The sequence below is a fragment of the Fukomys damarensis genome, unplaced genomic scaffold, assembly GCF_012274545.1.
Source record: "Fukomys damarensis isolate Sample0158 unplaced genomic scaffold, DMR_v1.0_HiC HiC_scaffold_17, whole genome shotgun sequence".
Taxonomy (NCBI): domain Eukaryota; kingdom Metazoa; phylum Chordata; class Mammalia; order Rodentia; family Bathyergidae; genus Fukomys; species Fukomys damarensis.
Window position 1 is genome coordinate 55621642 of NW_022900929.1, and position 23639 is coordinate 55645280.

Consider the following 23639-nt stretch of genomic DNA (forward strand, 5'->3'; position numbering starts at 1 on the left):
AGAAAATCCCATTTCATTAATTTTATGATGTTATTCCATAGAGGGATAAAGTAATAATTCTGCTGTCTTTCAATTTCACATCTCATGCAGTTTTCGCTCCTAACTTCTAAGAGACTTTGAATGCATAAAATTTTCCTGCTTGCATTTCCTAATTCTCCATTTCTTCTCTTTTCTTTCACAGGAGACTTTGAATGTGATTGACCCTGGTTTGATGGACCTAAATGGGATGAGTGAGGATGCCTTGGAATGGGATGAAACAGATATAAGTAACAAGTTAATTAGTTTGAATGAGGAATCAAATGAACTTGATCAAGAACCCCAACCTGTAATGCCTCCATTGAAGTGTGAAGAGACAAGTTATGAGGACCCAGGTTATGAGGAGGGGGCAGGTGACCTTGGGGGATCTCTGTATGCCTCACATATCACTGCACCCTCCAGTCCACATATTTACCAAGTGTACAGCCTCCACAATGTTGAACTCTATGAGGACAACCATCTACCTTTTCTGAAAAACAATATGAACTTTACTAGCATGACACAGCCCAATGTTTTGACTAAGAGTCTCAGTAAAGACTCTTCATTTTCATCCACCAAATCTTTGCCGGATATTTTAGGAGGTTCCAATTTGGTAAAGCCTTGTCCATGCCACAGTGGAGACATGAGTCAGAATTCTGGCAGTGAGAGTGGAATTGTCAGTGAAGGAGATACTGAAATGACTACCAACTCTGAAACATGCTTGCTCAGTGTGCTGGATGGGTCCCCAAGTAATCCTGAAACTGAGCATCTGGACTCACAAGTTGGAGATGCAGTTAATTTGTTAAAACAAAAAATTAAAGACAAAGAAGAATGCATTAAGCTTCCAAATAGTTCTCAGTCATCCATTTCACCAGTGGGTTGTGTAAATGGAAAAGTTGGAGATTTAAACAGTGTTACCAAACATACCCCTGATTGTTTGGGAGAAGAATTACAAGGAAAACATGATGTGTTTACATTTTATGATTACTCGTACCTCCAAGGCTCAAAACTCAAATTACCAATGATAATGAAACAGTCACAGAGTGAAAAGGCACATGTGGATGATCCCCTTCTTCGTGGTCTTTATTTTGATAAAAAATCCTGCAAATCTAAACACCAGACTTCAGAGTTACAACCAGATGCACCACCCCATGAAAAGGTTTTGGCCAGTGCATCCCATGAAATGGATCACAACTCATATAAAAGTGGCGATATGGAGAAGGCATTCACTGGCATTCAGAATGCCAGACAGTTCTCCCTTTTATCTCGTAGTTCATCTATTGAGTCCCTTTCTCCAGGTGGTGACTTATTTGGATTGGGCATCTTTAAAAATGGCAGCGATAGCCTCCAGCGAAGTACTTCTTTAGAAAGTTGGTTGACGTCCTATAAAAGCAATGAAGATCTTTTTAGCTGTCACAGCTCTGGGGACATAAGTGTAAGCAGTGGCTCAGTTGGTGAACTGAGTAAAAGGACATTAGACCTCCTGAATCGTTTGGAGAATATCCAGAGCCCCTCAGAGCAAAAGATAAAGCGAAGTGTTTCTGATATCACTCTTCAAAGCAGTTCCCAAAAGATGTCCTTCACTGGCCAAATGTCTTTGGACATAGCGTCTTCTATCAATGAAGACTCGGCAGCATCTCTCACAGAACTCAGTAGCAGTGACGAACTCTCTCTTTGCTCAGAGGATATTGTGTTACACAAGAACAAGATCCCAGAATCAAATGCATCTTTTAGGAAGCGCCTTAATCACTCTGTGGCTGATGAAAGCGATGTCAATGTCAGCATGATTGTTAATGTCTCATGTACCTCTGCTTGCACTGATGATGAAGATGACAGTGACCTTCTCTCAAGCTCTACGCTCACCTTGACTGAAGAAGAACTGTGCATCAAAGATGATGATGAAGACTCCAGTATCGCAACAGATGATGAAATTTATGAAGAATGCAACCTGATGTCAGGACTGGACTATATTAAGAATGAATTGCAGACCTGGATTAGGCCAAAACTTTCCTTGACAAGAGATAAGAAACGGTGTAATCTCAGTGAAGAAGTAAAGGGCAATAAAGATGTAAGTGGTAGTGAGATGACCAATCCCTCTGATACTCTACACATTGAGACCCTTCTAAATGACTCCTTAAAATGTCTCTCTGAAAATAATGGAAATAGTAAGGCCTCGTCCCATACCCATGAGTTTGGAACAAAGAGTGAAAACAAGAAAAATATTTTCAAAGTTAATAAAGATCCTCATGTGGCAGATATGGAAAATGGCAATATTGAAAGTACTCCAGAAAGGCAAAAAGATAAGCTAAGTGGAATTTCAAAGGCATTAGAGCATCTTAGTTCAAGTAGGAAGATTTCAGAAAGTGAGCACTGTGAGCATAAGGCATCTATGGATGGTTCGGATGATTCAGATACCACTGGAAAGGAATTTGGTCTCCCAAATGTAAGACATTTTCCAAAGGAATGTCCAAATCACCACCCTTTTGAAAATCAGAGAGCTGAGTGCACTCCTATTGAGATGTCTTGCCCAGAACTGGCTTTAGAAACCAGAGTTAACAACAGACAAGACTGTGATGTGTCAAAATCTCCTAATGATACAAGTATGGATGGGAATTCTGCTGCTTACTGCCCAGCACTTGAACAGAATGAGACAGAGGAAACAGCTTCTTGTTGCAACTGTGAGCCAGATGTTTTCCATCAAAAACATGCTGAAGATTGTTCTGTTCATGACTTTGTTAAGGAAATCATTGACATGGCTTCAACAGCCCTAAAAAGTAAATCTCAACCTGAAAAGGAGGTGGCTGCTCCCACTTCATTAACTCAAATCAAGGAGAAAGTGTTAGAACATTCTCACCGGCCCATCCATTTGAGAAAAGGAGACTTTTATTCCTACTTATCCCTTTCATCTCATGACAGTGATTGTGGGGAGGTCACCAATTACATTGAAGAGAAGAGTAATACTCCATTGCTACTGGACATGATTGACTCTGGCTTAGATGAAAAAGAAGACATTGAATGTTTCTTTGAGGCCTGTGTTGAGGAAGACCCAAATGCAGAGGAGCCCTGTTCCCCTAGTGCTTCTCCAGATGATTCTGCAGTTCCCAGTGAGGCTGCAGTGCCACTACGAGCAAGCTCTGCTATGTTCATTGCTACTTCTCTGGTAGTTGATACAGACATGGCGGCTCTTTCAAGACCTCCCCCTCAGGAAAGAGCTGACAATAGAAAAGAAGTAGATGATTTGCCCCAAACTTCCAGGGGCTATGCAGAAAATTCAGAGTTTATTCCTTCAAAGGTAGCTAGTGAAAAGGAGAGTTCAGGAAAACCGGGTGAATCAGGATTGCCAGAAGAACACAATGCTGCTTCAGCCAAATCTAAGTTTCAGGACCTCTCCTTGAAGGCAAATCAGCCAAAAGACAAAACTGCATTGCATCCCAGCCCCAAATCTTTAACCTGTGAAGAAAATCTAGACCTCCATGCAGAACCACATAGAAATATGCATAGGTAGAATGTAACTCCCTTCCAAGCATGAAAATCCTCTCATTGAAAGGTACGTCTAATCATGTAAGTCCTTTTAAAAATAGGGACGTTCATCAACAAAACTGTCATAGAAGAAAAGGGCAGATATTTATCAAAATAAGACATTTAGGTAGAAGAAATACTCCAACAATGAAACTATCTGTGAAACAAAAGAGAATAAACTGGAAAAAATGACATTTTTTTGGTAACATCCTTTCCCATCATTCTTGAAAGCTAAGTACAAAATTTGAGGAAGTAGTCAAACAATTTAAAGCCTCACATTCTTCCAGTAAGAGTGGAAAAAGAGATATCTAAATTGCAGTTATACCCTGTGATCAGAATGCATGCACAGTAGCATTGCTCCCCACTTCAGCTCCCTGTGCAGAGCTGCCCACTCCCTTCAAAGCCTGGAGATGAACAGTGATTAGGCGAAAGGCTGCATCTCCTGATTTGGACCTTCCTTTTATGCTCCTGTCTAGTGTAACTATCATCACATTTGCCTCCCCTGTGGAAGGCTGTGCTGTCACAGCTCCTAATCATGGCCATGGCTGAGAATTCAAACAGGAGGGGAAAGTTGATGTTAAAGAAGAGGCTCTTATTTATCCACACACAGATTGAGAACAAGCACAGAAAGGAAATGCAGAAAGATTACGTGACAAGTTAATGGTGTCTTGATAAAAACAGAATTTTTGAATTTTGCCTGAAGGTGACAGGCTGATTTCCATCAAAATTTTTAAGGAAGTCATTCCACTCTTCATATTTAATAAGACAGCTATTGATTGATAATTCTGAGATGATGATGTATCTCTAAAAGTGACACAAAGATTCTGTTATTTCTCATTTCTAAGTCCCAGTGATGAATATGCTTTCTCAATCAAGTTTAAAGAAAAAATTTGAGCTTTCAAATGTGAGAGTTGTATTTCACCAAAGTATAAAGTGCCTAATGCCATCTCCACCCCCCACTGCAGAAGCCTAATGCTGTAACCTAAACTCGTGCTATAGGAAATGAATTACAGAAGCAATCTACCCTAATTTGTTAACTTATTCAAATAACAGTTATTATACTTAACTATGCTAAAGATTATCTTTTTTGTGGCAGATTGTTTATTTTTTGATGAGCCTAATTACTGATTTTCTAAAAGTAATTTACATTTATTACAAATACATCTTTTAAAATGTGACAGATAAATGTTGTTCCCATAATGTATTATGAAAAAAGTTACTATTTAAAAACACATTATTTAATTTGAAAGATGAATGGCAAACATCATTATTTTTTTTCCTGCAACACCTGTGCCCTAAGCTCATTAAAATGTGTAATTCTATGTAGAGCTGTTAGAAATGGGGAGTGAGGGGGAATCTATATCATATATATACCCTAAAAATAAATTCAGTATGCAAAATTGAAGAAAGGCATCCCATGTACTAACAGAGCTCAACTAATTTTCCATGTTTTAGACTCTGTTTACAATTGGCTGCAAGTGAGAACAAAAGTAGAGAGAGATAAATGCATTTTCTGTGAGTGGCGTCCACCCTGTAATCACATTCTCCATCAGTATGCAGTGAAACTGACCATTAAGGGAGAGTAACTGCAATTCCATAAGCTGCTTCCAAACAAGTTCTATTAGAATCGATTGCACGGCCGGCTCTGCCAACCACCACAGAAAGACTGGTAGAGCCTGGCTGATTTTGTTTTGCTTTCTGAAAGGGGATAAAAGTATGAAAGCAACACCACTCTGAGCATAGCATCGTGTGACCCTGAAGTCGCCAGTTGTGCTGGGCTTCAGAGCTCCAGAAGCTCCAGCACTGGAGAAACCTCTGAGATGCGTTCTGCCTTTTTGATCCTCTGGAAGTGTTGTCTCTCCTTGAGGAGACATAGAATTGAAATGAAATGTAAATAATGAGCTCCTCCATCTTCAGACACCAGAGAAGTGAATGTGCTGATGTATCTGTGCAGTCCTCATATTTTCAAGCAGGTACGGTGTAAAAATATCAGCCAGTCAGCAATATTTTGTTGAACCCCAGTGACACCTGGCACTATCTTGGGCAAAGAGGAAACAACCAGATTTTACTTCTGCAGAACTTACACCGCCCCCAAGTGACCTGTTATCAGCCTGGAGATGTTCAAATAGCCATATTTAGTGGTGTTATTCAGGATTTTTTTTTTGTTTGTTTTGGTCCTTCAGTGTCATGTGGACAAAACATCTGGATGCCTGAATTTTCCTCTAGCTGTTAGCAATGGATTCCTGAATGTAAATGTTCACATATTGTTAAAGTACAATCAGCCAGGGCCAGTGGCAACCAACCTTTCAGTATTTAACTCAGGAATATATAGTAAAGTTATTTGGTAAATATAAGATTTCATGTATATAGAAGAGTATTGTGGAGGTTATATTTATTGCAAGATTTGAAAAAGTGAAAGAAAAAGCTCTTTTTTAAACCCATTTGAAAAACGTCAGTTGGAATTTTCTTTTTATCAAAACAAAAACAATTCACCAAGTTCAGTTTTCTGGATTTTCCCCCCAGGAAATGATGATGAAATGATTATAATTCCATCCAGAAGAAATATAAATTAGAAAATACAGTCTATAACAGTAATGAATTGTTTTCAAAAATTTTTTGAAAAGGTTTTCATTTACTGTGTTCTAATTAAAAGCCTGCTGAAACTGTTTGAGAAGCTTTAACGCGATCTAACAGTATACATTTGCACTGATTTCCAGACACACTGCTGTGCTTTTCACTATTTTCATTTATGTGTCATGTTTCTGTAAAAATAGAGAGGTCACTTGCAACAAATCACATCAAAGGCAAGGTAGCTGGATAGATCCAGCCCTTTCTGCCTAATTTGGAGGAAGCACATAATGTATGTCTGGAGTGCCTCCTAGGATCTGCCTAAGAGATGTACTTTGCACTAATCTTTTTGCTGTATTCTGACAGTTATTTCTTCATAATCCTCATCATAAGCCTCTGATCTTTGATGAATGGTTTAACCCTAAACTTCAAGCTAGATAAATCCTATGATATAAAAATTTAACTCATCACATGCAGCCAATGTGTGGGGTGTGTGTGTGTGTGTGTGTGTGTGTGTGTGTGTGTGTGTGTGTGTGAAAAAGAGATTGTTTTTTTAGGGTGGAGAGCTGCATTATATGGAATGCATATATTTTCTTTAGAACTCATTAGCTTCAATGTCTTTCCTACTTTATTGGTCTATGAATGTGTGTGTTGGTGTCCTGTAGATTTTAGGCAATTATTTGTATTCATATATGCCCCAATATATACACACACACTATTAAAAGTGCTGCTGCTGAGTTTTTCAAATCAAGAAATCTGTAAGAGCAAACATTTCTGATGTATACAGCACAAATTACTCTTCTATTAAATGGGTGACACTGAGTGATATTTCCCAACCAATTCTAAGAAACTACCTTTTCAGCCGGGCTTGGTGGCACACGTCTGTAATCCCAGCCCTTGGGAGACTGAGGTAAGAGAATCCTGAGAGTTTGAGGCAGCCTGGGCTACAAAGTGAGACCCTGTCTGAAACAAAAATAAAACAGAAAACTACTTTTTGGATTGTATGTTCTTTTTTAACTAGACCATACAGATATAATCTTATCAAATTTAACTAGAGAAGCGCTTTAGTCAAGATTATGCTAGATGTGTTTTTTAATTACCCAGCACTTCTGAATAACTAGACCCACCATGGTAAATGACAAGATATTATTGGACATAATCTCCCTCTTCCCTCCTCCCTCTGCCTCTCCCCCTCCATCTCCTCCTCCCCCTTCTCTCCTTCTCTCACACACACCAGATTTGTGCCTCAGCCAGTTTGGCTTGCCTGTTTCCAAGTAGGCCACAGTGAAAGAATTGATTATCTAGAGAGAATTTAAATGCCAGCTTACTTTAGTAAGACCAGATTTGCCTCACCTAAGGATTCCCTATTCAGTGGCCAGATTTTAGATGAGTCATGTCTTTAGCATTTGAACAATGTGTACTGTGCTTTCTTGAGTTACTGCATTATTTTACTGTACCACATTTTGGTACATCTGTTCCTGTCTGTCTCCTGCTGTTCCTGTTAACTTCATCTCTCCTCCCCAGTTTTCTGTGGCTCCAGCCAAGCCCTTTTCTGTTAATGTTTTTCTGGATCTTATATAACTTGCTAGATTATAGAAAAATGATAAAGCAGGACAGAGAGAATGAGAAAATTTAGCTCTAGATGGGCAATAAAAAAAAACAACCTGATATCAGACTTCAGAACATAGTTTAAACCCAGACAAGCAAAAGCCTGCTTTGAGAGGTGGTGAGAAAAAATGAAGTAACTGCTTCCTGTATTGCCTGAACCTAGAACTCAGATAACCCTCACATTTGGCCAGTTGCATTTAGCTATTTAGAAATAGGCAGAACAGACTGTGTTTGAAACAAATTTGTACCAGCCATAAGATGTACTAAAATAATGGAATCAGTTTCGTTTCCACAATGCTATGTGTACTTTAAGTGAAATGCATTAGTATTTGAGCCAGAAGTCTTAATTATATCTTTTTTAGGTAAGGGGCTGCGACATTTAGGATTATCATATTATGAATATTTCACCACTGTGTTAGTAGTGGAGTTATTCAAGATCACACATAAGAGCATTGAAAGAAGGCTGAAATCTGAGAAGCAGGTTCTCAGTCTTTGTATCATTGTTAATACTTTCCCGAATCACTTGTCATTGGGTGTTTCACATTTTTACATAGATTTGAAGCCATCTGGAGTATTTACAACCTAGTCACTCACCAAAGAAATGACCCAGAGAAAAGTTCAAATCTGATTTTTCTTGTTTTCTTTGATATTGTCTTTTGTAAAAAGAAAAAAATATATTTTCAAGCTCTGCTGAAATATTTTTTGTAAGTAATGTGAACCTTGGGCTATTGAAATAATTATTTATATTTTGTGCATCCTTTTATTTCAGAACATCAGTAGTTAGTCCCAAAATGGCAGCCTTCAGAGGTTCCTCAAAGGGCTTGGTTTTGCAAATGAAAAAGACATTTCTGAAACTTTTTTGTCATATTTTTGTATTTTATAGATAATCTGACTGCAACTCAGGGTTGGCTTGTCCTCCTGCCCTGGGCTAGTCTCCAGTTTCGTCACATCCTCACTGCTGTTTGTCATGTTGACTTTCCCAAGATGAATCGACTTCCGAATGCGGTTTGTCCACAGGAGCCTTGTGATCTGAATGTGTGCACTGGTTCTCTTTAGGTGATCACCTTTGAGGTTCAGCAAAGCTGCTTGTTCTCCCATGGATTCCTGTCCCAAGCTACCTCTACCGACCCTCTCCAGCAAGACTTTTCTGTTTGCCTCCTTCCCTCCCCATCTGCTCTTTAAAGTTCTTCTGTTCATCCAGTTAATGGTCCATTAAACACACCTGTCTGGAATGATACCCTGATCAGTACTTGACCAATTTCATGTTTCAATCTGGATATTTTTATGGTATGATGCCCATGTTTATTAAAAGAGGTTTACCTAAAAAGCCAACATTTGATTTGATTGCAGCATAGAGAAGAAACACTGGCCCTTCGTTCAAAATTAAATAACTGTCAAAACCACCATTCTGTTTATTTAATTTTAATAATAATCTATGCAGCACTTCAAGAAACAACTATAATAGTGTTGTATATTATAAACTGGTTACATTCTGCTATTAAATTATGTACAACATTTTTGGTTTTTATGCTTCTTGAGGTGATAATGAGAAAAGTTGTTTTTTTAAAGTGTGCCTTGCTGTATTTCTTATACCATTTATTAAAAAGCTGCTTTCATAAAATTATGTTGGTTTGAAAGGAGGAAATAGCAAGGTTAAGATGTGTGAATAATTTCTGTATATATGTATAACCAAGTACAAACACTGATGTATAATGACAGTATAAAACGCTTTCATGTTTGTAACGTCTAGTGATGTGGAACATATAAGCCTTAAATCCATTAGAGTGCATGATAATTAAAATTGGCATAATAAAAAGTCTATTGGGGGAAAAGGAAAATTAGTGATCTCTTCTACCTGTGTCTTTACCAAATTGTCACATCTAGGAAAATATAACATGTAGTAGCTTCCAAAATACGCAAAAATACAGACTAAGAAACCTTTATGATTTTCAAAATCTTTCTGGCCTCTAGAGAGATCTTGAAACAATAAATGATGAAAGGCCAGTTCTCCTAAACCAGTTCAAAGTTATACCAGATTTTTAATTTCCATTTACTAATAGTTTATTGTTAGATTTCAGGATATCTTGTATGTCTTAATTTATTTTAAATAATTATTTTAAACAGGTTTGATAAAAAGATGGTGTGAAAGTACAGAAATTTTACTATTATTTTTATTTAGACCATAGATTTCAGGTATATTTATTTTGTGTAACAGAAATCAGCAGAGAAATCTTCCATTTGGGCTTCACAGACTCTTGTTAAATACAGTTTTTAACTGTATTTAATTTCTACTAAAGTGCCTGACCCATAGTAGGTATTCAATAAAAATTTGCTGAAAGGTATTGAATAACATGGATGACATATATCTTAACTTGAGAAACCTACACTAAAACATGAAAGTGACTAGAAAAAGATATAATGCAATAAAAAATCACCCACAACATATCATCAATTTATACCTGATTTCAAAAAGGGAAAGAATGTTAGGGGTTCGTGTAGTCACAGAAATGACAATCATTTATTCAACAGATAGTTCTTTAACATCTGACTTGCAAAGCATTATTGCAGATTCAGGGAATATGGTGAGGAACAAAGGCCCTACCCCAGGAGGTGTACCTATATTAGGGATAGAGTGAACACACAGACGGCATGCAGTAGTTGTCGTAGAGATGAAGAGAGCAAATAGAATGGAAATAAGAACCCTGAAAGAGGGACAAGGAAGAAGAGTGAGAGGGGAGAGCAGAAAGTTTGACAGTGAAGTATTAGCAGAGCTTTATTGCAAAGGTAGTAAGAGAAAAGGTCAATTGAGAGAACTTAGTGAAGGCTCTTTTAGAAAGTTAAATTGGAACTTTTGTGTGTGGTACGTTAGGTAGTAAGGGATCCTTGTAGAGTCTTTGTTTTGCACCTGCTTTTATTTATAATTAACTTTATTGACACTCCACCAAGAACATTTAAACACTGCTTACCTAAAGTCCTACCCTTTTAATAACTATTTTTAGTTTTATGCCCATTCTAATCTTTCCCATGAATATTTCTAAATGGGTGACTCATTCTAGGCTTTTGAATAGTTAGCAATTTGTTCCAAAAGGGTTGTAGCAGACATCGAGTTGGAGTGTTCCAGAGGATTACAGGGGGAAGAGATTAGAAATAATTGTCTAGTTAGGAGGCAGCCATAGAAAATAAGCTAGGTTTGAGATTATAATAGAGTACACAGAAACAGTGACCTGGCATGTAGAGAAAAAATAAATCCTAGAGTCTTTGAAACACCTAAGAGTATTTTGGACTGCTGTTGAGATATGGTATTATTTTACATACTAAGATAATCTAAATTTTTCTTGGATAGTAACTAATGTCGCGCCTGTATCGATTGGTAAAACATTCAAAGAATGAATTAACCACAATGTTCTATTTATCTGTTGTATGCTCATAGAAGACCTTGACATGTTGAAAGTATTTATTAATTAATTTATTAATTAAGAATTTATTAATTCTTAGTAATGACAACAGATTTTTCCAGTGACTTTTTGGCTTAGTGAACAATACCTTTTCAGAGATGGAATAGCCTCAATTGCACATGTCCTGTAGATGTGTCTGCCCCAGTTACCCTTAAAAACAGTTGCAACTCTGCCCGTGACAGTGTTTTGTTATCTGCAAGAGGTGAACTATTCCATTGCTGAGAGTGTCTCTGTTAAAATGTTCTTTCGTTGGCTGCTAAAGGCTGCACAGTGCCCCTAACCCACTTTTACTGATCCTCATTCGGTCTTACAGAGGAGCTCAGAGTATTCTTCCTCCCATTTTTCATGGCAGTCCTGAAGATAACTGAGACCAGTTACTTATTCTCTTCCCACCACTGTTTCTCCAGCCGCCCTTCATGTGTCATGATTTTCAGATCCATTTCAACTTGATTGAACGTTAACAGACAGAATCCTACAAACCGAGGAACTGTCTTCATAATACATGTAGAAAAGTGGACATTGAAGTGCTAAGTTTTCTCTAAAAATATATTCAAGATATATGTTTATTCTATTATTGTAAATTTCAATAAATAAACAAATAAATAAGTAAGAATTTATGACTTCTTTCAGTGACCCAGTCCAGTGCTAGAGTCATCTTGAATCTTTTCCTTATGTTGAATCCAGACTTAGCCTATATCCATAGAAAGCAGGGTCCATATTCATTTATTCATATATTCATTTACTTGTATTCACTTTGTCATTCAGCATTCATTGAATGGTTACTTGTATGAGGACCTGTGTTTGGCATCAGATATACAAAGGCAACTAAAACATGGTATCCATCTCCAAAGGGTTTACAGTTTTTCTCTTGAAAGTGCCTTTCATGTCCTTGAATATTGTGATTATGACATCTATGACCATATTTATTTTGTTTCTTATCTACTTTTCAGAAATCTGGTGCGCAAGATAGTATGCACAATAATTTGGATCTGACTTCTTGAGGTGGTGAAGGGGTTTTAATTACAGAAAAAAAGTATTTTTCAGAATTTTGGTTACTGAATAAATAATACCTCTTAGGTAACAAGAGAACAATCTAAATTTAAGACTTTTAATAACCTGAGTTTGATGATTTTGTTATTATTTCATCCAATTTAACTTTTACCCATTCTATAATTCATGGGTACAAACTAGATGAAAATACCAAAACAGGGTGAAATGACCTACTATTTCTAGTCCAACATGCAGACCACAGGGTGGTCATGCCTGTGTAGTGTGTAACACTTCATTTGTAAGAATTCAGCATACATCACCTAAGAACCAGGACATTTTTCTACAAGTCTTACAATGCCATCTTTACAATGAAGAAATGTAACATTGATACAATACTATCATCTGGCAATCCATATTAAAATTTCTCTAAATTCCCAAACAATGGCCTTTTTCATTTATTTTTCTTTTAATCCAGGAACCAAAGACCATGTAACTGCTTAAAGTTTTCGTGTTGTCTTAATCCTGAATAATTTCCTGTGATTTCATTCTTCTTTCTGTAGTCTTTCATAACAATGAAAATTCTGGAGAGTCCAAGACAGTTTTGCAGAATGATCCATAGTATTGGTAGGTTTAGTTGTTTCCTCAATAGACACAGGATAAACTGTTTTTGTAAGTGTTGCATTTTGTTCACCACTTTAATGAGGGAATGAGTCACATATTCTTGATATATCTTAAAAGTCATAACTTACTGCTACAGCTCATTAGCAAGGGTGAGCAAAAACCATGGCCCATTGACCAAATCCAGGCTTGTTTTGGTTGACCTGTGAGCCAAGAATGATTTTTGTTTGTTTGTTGGTTGGTTGGTTGGTTTGGTACCAGGGATTAAACTCCGGACCTCATGCTGAGGGAGGTGGCAGCACCACTGGGTTAAATCCCTGGCCCTTCAAGAATTATTTTTAACTGAAAAAAAATGATAATATTTCATGACATGTAAAAATTCTATGAAATTCTATTTTGGTGTCCATAGATAAAGTTTAATTGGAATATAGCCACATGCATTTGTTTACATGTGGCTGTTTTACACTATAACCAGTCATATGGTTGAAACAAAACTACTGTATATGGTTTGCAAAGCCTACAGTATTTACTCTCTGCCTCATTACAGAAAGATTTCTGATCCCTTGTCTGTGGTATTCTCAAATTCTAACACAGTTTTCTTAGTGGTACATGTATTTCAATTTACAGAGTTAATGTAACAGAGGGATTTCCAATATTTTTCTTTCTAGATTTTATTACATTCTCAATTTGTTTCACATTATATTAGAAAGTTGATGTGTGTTTTGTTTCATAAACTAAAAGATTATTCCACATTCATAGTTTAAGGATTTAAATTTAGTTTACTACTTTCACTGATTGATTTAGTGGGTTAGTCAATTATAGACTAATTAATTCAGTCAAAATCATCACAAAAATCGACTCAAACTAAACTAACCTCAATGCACCAATAAATTAGAATCCTTTCATTAAATGTTTTCTAGTGACCCAAGGAATTAAACCAGGCCATTTCACAGTTGGTTTTTCTTTCTGTCTCTTTCTTTTTTTTTTTCTTTTTTGGTTTGTTTTTTGCAAATGTGTTTTTCACCCCTAACAAAAGTAAAAACATGATGAGGAGATTATATATGGTACATCTCCATTTCCTGATTGCTGATCTTAAATAAAAATGAATGTACCAAGGAAATAAGTATTCAAAACAGTCCCTGCTCTGTCCATATGTGAATTTTTCAATTAAATAAAAGGCTTCCAATAGAAACAATCCTTTTTCATTTTTTCCCATTAAGTCACCTGTGGTAGTACTGCCCCCTCTCACTGCCACATGCCTGGCAAGGGAACACTTCAGGAAGCCTTTTATCCACTTCTTTAAAACAATCTCATATCTTCTGTATAGCAATGGCCTTTTAATTCAAGACTTGTCACATATTTGCATTTTCAGAGTAAAACAATAAAGTGAAATGTGCAGGTTAGACCCACAATAGTAAGGTTGCTTTGGCAAAGGCACTTTGCTCGGTGCCTTGAGACCATTCTGACCGTAGATTAATGGGACTCATCAGAGTAAAAATCATGCAAAGCTTATTTTGAAGTACATCAGGGCCTGCATAATGGAACCTTGTTCTTTTTCCACTGCAGCACATAGAACATGGACAGTGTTCACATATATATGATGCTTAGTCCAGTAGAGATGTTATAACAAAATACTTTAGACTGAGAAATTTATAAACAAAAGAAATTTGTTGCATAAAGTTGTGGAAGCTGAGAAAACCAAGATCAAGGCAACAGAAGACTGTGTCTGCTGAGGACCTGTTTTCTGCTTCATGAATGGTAGCTTCTTCCTGCATCTTCTAATGCTTGAAGCATTAATGAAAAAGCTCTCTTGCACTTCTATACGGGCAGTATTCTCATTTGTGATAGGGTCAGCCTGACAATCACCCCCCAAAGAACCCCAATTCTTAATATTACTATATTGGGGATTAATTACATTTCAACATGAATTGTAGGGTAGACATAGACATTCAGACATGGCAGAGATATTCCTGGCCTTTGCCAAAGCATTAATAAAGAATTTCCAGGACAGAGAATACTCTGCTCCTTTTCTCTCAAGGAAGGTATCTTAATGCAGCTGGTTGGAGAGGCATTCATTGCCTGAAGCAAAATTTTATTCCTAAAATTGATACTTTATTATTAGTTACAAATTATGTGATGTCATATTTAAGAATCACTGAATCTGAGGCTTACAGTCTCTTGCTTTAAATGAGGTGCCCCAAAACCTTGGAAAAGGGTTCCAAAGTACAAGAGCATCAGCCCTGTGCATTCCCCTGGATGAAAATTCCCACATGATCCACAGTCACAAAGAGCTTCAGATTTCTGGGGAATATGTTCTTCAGAAAACAAGTGAATTCAAAAAGCAAATGTAAAATGCAATAGAACTTGGCCTCACTACATTGGAAAAATGTCCAGTCCTAATGATTTTCCCAAGTAGCTTTAACAAATCACAAAGTCAAAAGACATGGACCATCAAGATTTTCCAGGTGTACACAAAGCCTTTTGTGTCCCCACCATGTAAGCTGTCATGCTCATCAACTTTATTGACTGTGTTATTGTTCTCTTTCCCTTCTTCATTCATTTTATGTGGGAAAACTTGACAAGGATCCCCAGATGTAAATTTGGAATTTTCCCCAAACCGCGAAGACATATAACAATGGACTTTATTAATGTGATCCAAATAAATAGACATTATTTAACAAAAAAAATGGTGCTAACACTAAGAACTTTTTTTGTTTACAATTAACTTGCTATTTTAAAAAATCCCAACTCTTTAAACAAATGATATATTACATACAGAAAATATTATTCAGTGAAATTTATTCAAGGACTTAAAATGATTGAAAGCATTAGGAACATAAAAATGCTTAAGATCCTCTTTAAATCCCAATTCTCCCTAACCACTAGTTTATAAAAAATACTCTGAGATTTATAGAATTAATCTGGTCTTATTAGTTGATCAAGTTACTTATGCTAAGTAAGCAGTTCAAAACAAATAATTCCTCCTGTGTGAGTGTTTGCTTGCTTGCAGATATGTTCATTTGTTTTAAGGTATCCTTTTACATGGAAAGCCAAGTTGCCAAAATTTATCTTATCACTAAAATGATGTAAAAATCAAACCAGCTTCATGTTTGTGTTCTTATACCTGCCATCCAATGACTAAGGATGCTCATGGCAAGGTTTATAAAGTGAAGACTCCTTAACTACTCAGGAAACAATTCTATTTTTACATGTTCAGTCTGTGAGATTTACCATGTGTGGACAGAAATCAGTTATTTTTAAAGCTCATTTGCCATCTAGATAAATAAGGGTTTATGTACAGTGTTCACCTAACATCCATATATACATTGATAAATTTCCTCACTGTATTAAATTATTGAATATATAACTCATGACAAAACTGAAGAAAGGACTTTCAATTTTCTAAAATATTTCTTATAAAAATTCTATAGGAAGAATGATAGCTAAATTAGCACTTCAAAAAGGCCAAAGAAAATTATATACTGTATATAATTATGCCTCATTATGACCTCTGCACATTTTCCAGAAAAGTTAGGCATTAAAAACACACACACAACAGGAACACCTTAAAGGTCAGAGCCTGATGAAAGAAAAATGCAATAGTTAATCATGAAGGATGAGATTAATCTAGTGGGGATGTACATTTTTATCATTATATTTTGCTTGAGAAATGCCTTAAAATATGTAATTTCTCATGCACTTAATTTGGTTTCATATTTGAAAAAGTGGTAGAGAGTATTATATAAAGCAAAAGTATAAATTAAATTTCTATTTAATGAAATAAATATGAGTTTTGCTATGATTTTTAGTATCCTTTTTGTGACTTTTCTTTACATGGGCCCTTCCCCCCCAGTGGTATACTAGCTTCATGAGTAAATACCTGGGTCTCAGTTTGTAAAAACTTTACCCCCAAATTTCTCATTATCTAGACATATTTCCTAAAATAGCAAAACGTCTTTGGATTATATTTGTTGGATTTCATCAGTGGCAACACAGCAACCATAAACATTTAAAATAGCAGTAGACAACTTTTTAAACTTTTTATTTGAAAATAACTTCAGATTTATAGAATACTATTAAAATTAAAATAGGACACTGAGTTTCACATTAAGATTCTTTCATTGTTGCTATTGCATCCCATACGGTTTGTCATTTTCCCTCCCTCTGTCTTTGTTTTTTATGTTTCTGAACCATTTGATGGTAAGTTACATACAGGGCCTTTATCCCTATTTCACTGTATATTTCCTACAGAGTAAATAGTTATACTCTCTTACATAACCAAAGTAGAGTTGTTAACCTCATAAATAGCTACAATAGTGTTTTTATCTATCCAATGTTGTCAGCTTTATTAATAATACCTTGTATAGCATTTTTCCTTCTTCAGTACATGATTTAGGTTTTGAATTTAGGTGTCATATCTCTTTAGCTTCCTTTAATTTGCTCTGATTTATCTTTTTATGGCAATAATTTTAAACAATAGGCCTCCCTTTTAAAAATAGATTACTCTTCATTTTTTGTTTGATCTCTCTTCGTGATTAGATTGAAATTAATGCTCTCTGCAGAAATATTACATAGGTGTGTTCTATCTTTCTCGGAGTCCATATCTATAGAAACATGATGTGCATGGATCTTCCACTAGATGTTCATTTTGATGACTTTATGAAAACCACTGTAAAATCATGCAAATATCCTGCCCCTCCTGAAAATTTTTCGCTATATTTAGCCTCTATTGATAATTCTCTAATTCTTTCTAAGATGGTTGTAAAATCATCCTTTTCTAATTTTAACGCAGTCCACATTTATTGGTTGGCCCTTGGTATTCTCTAGATCTTTCCCTTCACTCCCACATAGTTACCTCTTCATCCTAGATGTGAACTCGTGAATTGTTCTTTCTCCCAATTATTTATAATTCATGACTCTACTTAGATTATTTTAGTTGCTGAAGTTGTCCCAGATTTGGCCAATGACAGCCTTATTAATCTGGCTCTTATATTTCTATGACATCTGTTAAGCAATTCTTTGCTTTCTGGTAAAATAAAATGTTCCAGTTGTATCTAATGCCTACATGTGCCAAATATTAACACCCTGCCCCCCTACCGCTGGTGCTGGGAATCAAACCCAGGCTCTCTCACATGCTAAGTAAGTGCTTAGCTGTATTCTCTGCCCCATGTCCCAACCCTTGAAATCAGTCATTACTCTGAGGAGCCTTTGTTCTTCTCAGTGGAGAATGACATTGGGGAAAAGATGTAAGTGGTAGCTCTGCTTATTGCCACTGGACCATGCTTCTTTTTTCACTCTTCCCCAACAGAGCTAGGAAATGTATGAAAGTACACACATGCATGCATTATAAAGGCATATTCACACACACAGATAAACATGAATGTACACACACATTTTAGGAATCAAGAAATTCACAGAAGTAATGCAATTTCAATCCATTCCCAAAGGATTCTTTCTTGACTTGCCCAATTTCATGTTTGTATTTTTATTCTTTCTCCATGAAAAGCCTGGATACCAACACACTTATTTGCTATATAAAATATAATACATTTAAAATAGTGTCAGGATTGCTTTAGAACAAACAGTTCTACTAAAAAGTTCAGGATTCATTTGCAATTTCACCATAACCCATCCTTCGTTTCTCATATATCCCCCACCCTGTTCAATACCAAAGGTGTGCAGGTAAAAACTGTGTTTTAAAGTTCATAAGGATTGGGGGCCAGAATTTAGCTCAGTGATGCTGTGCCTGCCTTGCAAGCCCAGGGTCTTGAGTTCAATCCCAAGCACACACACACAAAAAAATTAAATTAAAAAAAATATTGTAAGGATTGGAGTTTGTTTCTTTTTTTTTCTTCCTCCTTTCATTCCCTCTCTCCCTTCCTTTCTTCCTTTCCTTGCTTTTTTCTTTTTAATAGTTATGTATTCATTTAAAATAATGAAAATTAAGTTTATTTCAGTTATTCTACTTTCAGATACTTTTCCACCCACTCTCATGCATCTGTTTTCTCCCTTGTCTACTGCAGATGTTCTTCCAGGATCCTTCAAACCTTTCCTTTCTTGGCCTCTGTCATTCCTATCTGAGTTCATTCTTTACTCCCACAGTTTCAACTCATTTCTAAGGTGTGCAATTCCAGTATTTCACTGGAAAGCTTTGCTTTGCTTTCTCAGGAATAATAGGTACATTTATCCAATTCTCTTTCCACCTGGTGGCTTTCCTTAGATCTTGATACTCTGAAGTCCAATATATAATTTTCCATTTTTATACCATTTCCTATCTCAATGGCACTGACATTTTCCCATTTAAGATGTGCCTCTCTCTCTCTCTCTCTCTCTCTCTCTCTCTCTCTCTTCCCTTCCTCTTTCTCATCTTCCAAACATGACTAGAAAAATCCTTCCTGATAGTCCTTTGAAACCCTGTTTGAACACATTCTGTTCCCACTGTGATGCCAAGGCTCCCATAACTCATACATGGTTTGAAATAAAACTTTCCTGATTTCTTATTCATGTTAGGATCACTGATAGTGCTTATCACTTTTCTTCAAACATTTTAATCAACTAAATCCTTTATGAATATCTAAATGAGTGTCCTGCTGGTGCTATAGAAAATTCTGGTGAAACACAAGCCACACCTTCCTCCTAAAAGCAGTTTACCAACTTAGGGAGATACAATTATGTATTTGCATCGACTAGATAATCACCTAGGCCAGTGATTCTCAGACTGTACTTGCAGAAGACTCACCTGAGCAGCTTATGAAAGTGGGAATTTCTAACTTCTACCTTGATTCTGATTCAACAGACCTTGAAGAGAGCCTAGGAGTCTGAACCAATATCGCAGGTTAATCTTTTTCTCATATAACATTGTCTATACTTTCTGCCATGTCCTTCAAGGTAGTGCCCTATCTACTATCCCAACTATGTTGAAGAGGTGATATTTTGTATATGTATTTATATGCTTTCTACTTGCAGAGGTGATGCATTAACTGATGCAGCTACAACAAAATCACAAGGAGAAACAACATAAAGACACCTACTCCAAGAAATAAAAATGGTGAAGAAATGATTAAGGAAAAATACTGAAATTAAGTATAGAAATTCACCCTCAGATCCCCAGCAATCTACGTAAAGGAAACATGATCACTGAGAGTATTTTTTGTCTCATAAAAAGAGTCACTTCCTTTTGCACCCGAATGCTGGGAAAAATTTATTGCATGTCCATTTAAGGGCCATTCAGTGGCATAATAGTATAATTTAAGGCTCTAAACAACAAAAAAAGAAATCCACACAGAGCTACTTATAACGAGTTTACAAGAGAACTGAGGGAACAGTACAGTTGCATCTTGGAGAACCTGATGATGAACAATTGGGGCCTCCCTCGGTCCCAGCCAGGCTTTTGACAGAAGATGAATAGTACACAGTTCAAAGCTGCAATTACTATCCAGTCGTACTCACAGATTAATGATTAAAAAAGATCTGATGTATAGATAACAAAGATTGTTGTTTTTCTTGTGAAAATAAAAGGCTTGTCTGATACATTTATTTTACCGGGGGATCACTTTGCCTTCATACAGCAGTGAGTAAAATGAACATTTTCAAACAGATCAAGAACAATTCTTCCCAAACCATTCACAAATTCTTGATGGAAACATCCCAGTTCTGCATTACACGGCACAGGCACAAAAAAGATGGTCTTCTCAATAAGAAGTCTGCTTTGACCACAGGAGATCTTTAACATAACTCCTACAAGATGTACGACTTGATGATCAACTGCATCACAAGCATTAGTGAGGGAAATACCAAATTGTGACCCTTAGGAGCTAAATATAGCAATCCAATGAGCAGATCAGTTTGACATTATCCCTCTGGACATCACAGCATACCTGCCAAATCTGAGTTTAGAAGAACTAATATTTCCAGCTCTTTCTGACACAGGCTGGCCAAGAGGTGGAACTACTTGTCAAAAACAGTTCTGCAACCACATAGGAAGGCATGTCATCACACATGAGAGGTGCATGACTCACTGTGGCTGGGTCATTGAGAGACAACCAATTTATTCAATTATAAAATTAAAAGGAGGGCACTTGGGATCCAGCCCTGTTTTGTGCCATTTAAAATAGACATTTCATCTGTCAAAAAGAAGGCCTTTCCTTTCCATGTTAATTTGTGTCATAGGGCCCCCCAATGATGGCTCTGGAGGAGAATTATAAGCCTCGAGTCCAAGTTGAGATCATACATTTAGGCCTTTTTATGGATTCAATGACCAATGATAAATCAATAAGTTTCATGAAAAGTCTTAAAACTCTCCTCACTAAGAGACTACATTTTATCTTCAGAAATATATGCCGCATGCTTATTTCTTAACTGTCTTCCAATTGTCCTAAAACCTATTTTCCTGATCTATTCTCATGCTGCTTCTTATATATTCTCTTGTATCAGAGTTATTTTTGCATGTATATAATTGCCTGAATTAGCTTTCAGCTTTATTGGCTCCTCTAAAGTTTTAAGCAGTAATTCTCTGTCTCTCTCCCTTTCTCTCTCTCTCTCTCTCTCTCTCTCTCTCTCTTGATATCTACCTATCTATCTATAGATAGATATAGATATAGATATAGATATAGATAGATAGATAGATATTCCTCTAAATGTTTACTACATAAAAGAATGAATGCCTGATGGATGATTGAATGAATACATTAAGATATCCTCCTCTGTTTATGATCAAATATAAAGTTCCTAACCAAACAACCTGGAGACACAGAAGAAAAAGATGAAATTTCAAGGAACCAGATGAATGTGATCTGTTTCCTTTAGTTTGAAAGGTTGTTTTGACTTTCTGGTGCAGGAAATTTGGACTCACATCACTTGAGAGCTTCACAGTATAGACTGTTGAAAATGGATGGTCACCATCAGCCCTTGCTATGGAAATACAGACCTTGTCCCACTGGCCACGTCACTGTGACGTTCTGGTTAGATTTTTCATGTATTCTGTTACTGAGGGAAAACCTGAAGAACCCTTCACCAGTCAGAGCAATGAAAGCTATAAGTTCTTTAATTTCCTCATTATTGTCTCTCTCCCATGTGTGTATCAAGGGTTCTTACTGGGCCACAAAAAGGCTTTCATCAATGGACAACACATTTGTATTTAAGTGCAGTTATTAGATGTGAGATATTTCAGTACCTGACACAACCAAGTCAGTGATTCCCTCGATTTTCACATCAAAACAAACATGAAGTAATATCATTCCTTGAGGTAGTAAGTGGAAGAAGCTGTCATTTTGACCTGCTCTATGTCCCTCTGCTGCACACTTTCATGGGGTCTGAAAGGGCCGCCAGCTCAGTTCTGTACTCTGGTGTTCCATAGAACTAAGTTTGGAAGCTTATCCAGGATAGTGACTGTTTATCCTATGTTTAAATATTTCTAGAAAGCTGACCATGGTGTTGCATGCATGCCTATAATCCTAGCACTTGGAAAGCTGAGGCAGGCAGATTGCTGCAAGTTTGAGGCCAGCCTGGACTACATAGTGAGATCCTGTCTTAAAAAAAAAATTCAATCAATCAATCAATATATCTAGAGATTTAATTATATTGTCTCTATTGAGAGTCTGTCCTAAGGTTGGAAATGTATTCATGTACAGAAGTCCTTACTTTTGCTCTTGACACTTTTTGTTTTCCACTGGGGATTGAACTTGGGACCTTGCGCTTGTGAGGCAGGCGGTGGAACCACAGAGCCAAATCTGCAGCTGGACTCTCTTTAACTAGTTCCTTTATCTTCTCATAAATGAAAGTCAGTGTTCTCAAAAAGATTATCTTTTAAAACCTTAAGTAAGTCATTTGTTGGTCTCTTTTCATGTAAATAAGACAAATACTTTTTGTCCTCTTTCTCAACGCCAGTTTCCTATTCCTTCAATGTTTTATTTTTATTTTGTTTTTAGTTCTCTAAATTCAGTGTGATTTCTCCACATGTTCTATTCAAAACACAGAAATAAAAATTTGACAAATTACGCCTTAAAAATCTGGTGTTGCTATATATGCACAAATGGGCTTCTGCAATGCTCACTGTAGCCCACTTTCATTTTTATGTATTTTTCCATGCTCAGTAAAATCAACCAATACTGTCTATTCTTATATTTGTATATTACATTATACCAATATTATAAACCAATAATATAAATACTTATGTTTATTCTTGAGAGATGAGAAAATAATGTGAACAAGGGAGTCAAATAACAAGATTATCCATACTAATGCTGAGCATAGCTGTTATTGAGTTAATAGTGCTTACTGAGTGTTATCTCACTTGATTCTCCTAACAACCTAACAGGTAGATACATTAGTATTCCTGTTTATAGAGAAGGAATCTTCAGCTCACATTTGCTAACTTGTCAGTTCGTATTCAAACTATTAACTCTCGCATTGCGTAGATCCATCTGGTTCTTTCTGCAGTTATCATGGCAGGTAACTTTTATCTCCAGATTTTATCTTTCTTTAAAAAAAAAGAGAAATATTCCAAAAAGTTAATGCTTCTCGAAATATGCTTCTATACATATTTTTGTAATACATTATGATCAGTTCGATTGTAAGAAAATTTTTATATGGAAAATGGGTACATAGCACTTATTCTTTACCCAAATATTCATTGAGGTGCTTCTGTAAGCATATAAGCTTACAAATTAAGTACTATGTTAAAACGGAGATACTGAAGAACAGAGAAATTAAATAGCTTGCTGAAGGTATAAGAAATAGTATGGAGTTAGTAGTGGGAGCTGAACATAGGCAACAGAGACTAAGGATATAACCACTATATAATTCTCTGTTATTGCCTGAGCAATGAAATTATATATATATATATATATATACATAGTATATATTATA

General features: G+C 36.2%; 1 protein-coding gene across 8 annotated transcripts in view; it reads left to right on the plus strand.

The window, feature by feature from the left end:
• Positions 1 to 10851, plus strand: part of Akap6 (A-kinase anchoring protein 6) — a 577020-nt gene extending 566169 nt beyond the window's left edge. For all 8 annotated transcript variants that reach the window (XM_033765130.1, XM_033765126.1, XM_033765127.1 and 5 more), the window contains 2 exons: positions 182 to 3562; positions 8594 to 10851. In XM_033765130.1, coding sequence (XP_033621021.1) covers positions 182 to 3520 — 3339 coding nt within the window. In that variant the 3' untranslated portion in view covers positions 3521 to 3562; positions 8594 to 10851. The remainder of the gene's footprint in view (positions 1 to 181; positions 3563 to 8593) is intronic.
• Positions 10852 to 23639: the final 12788 nt, after the last annotated feature.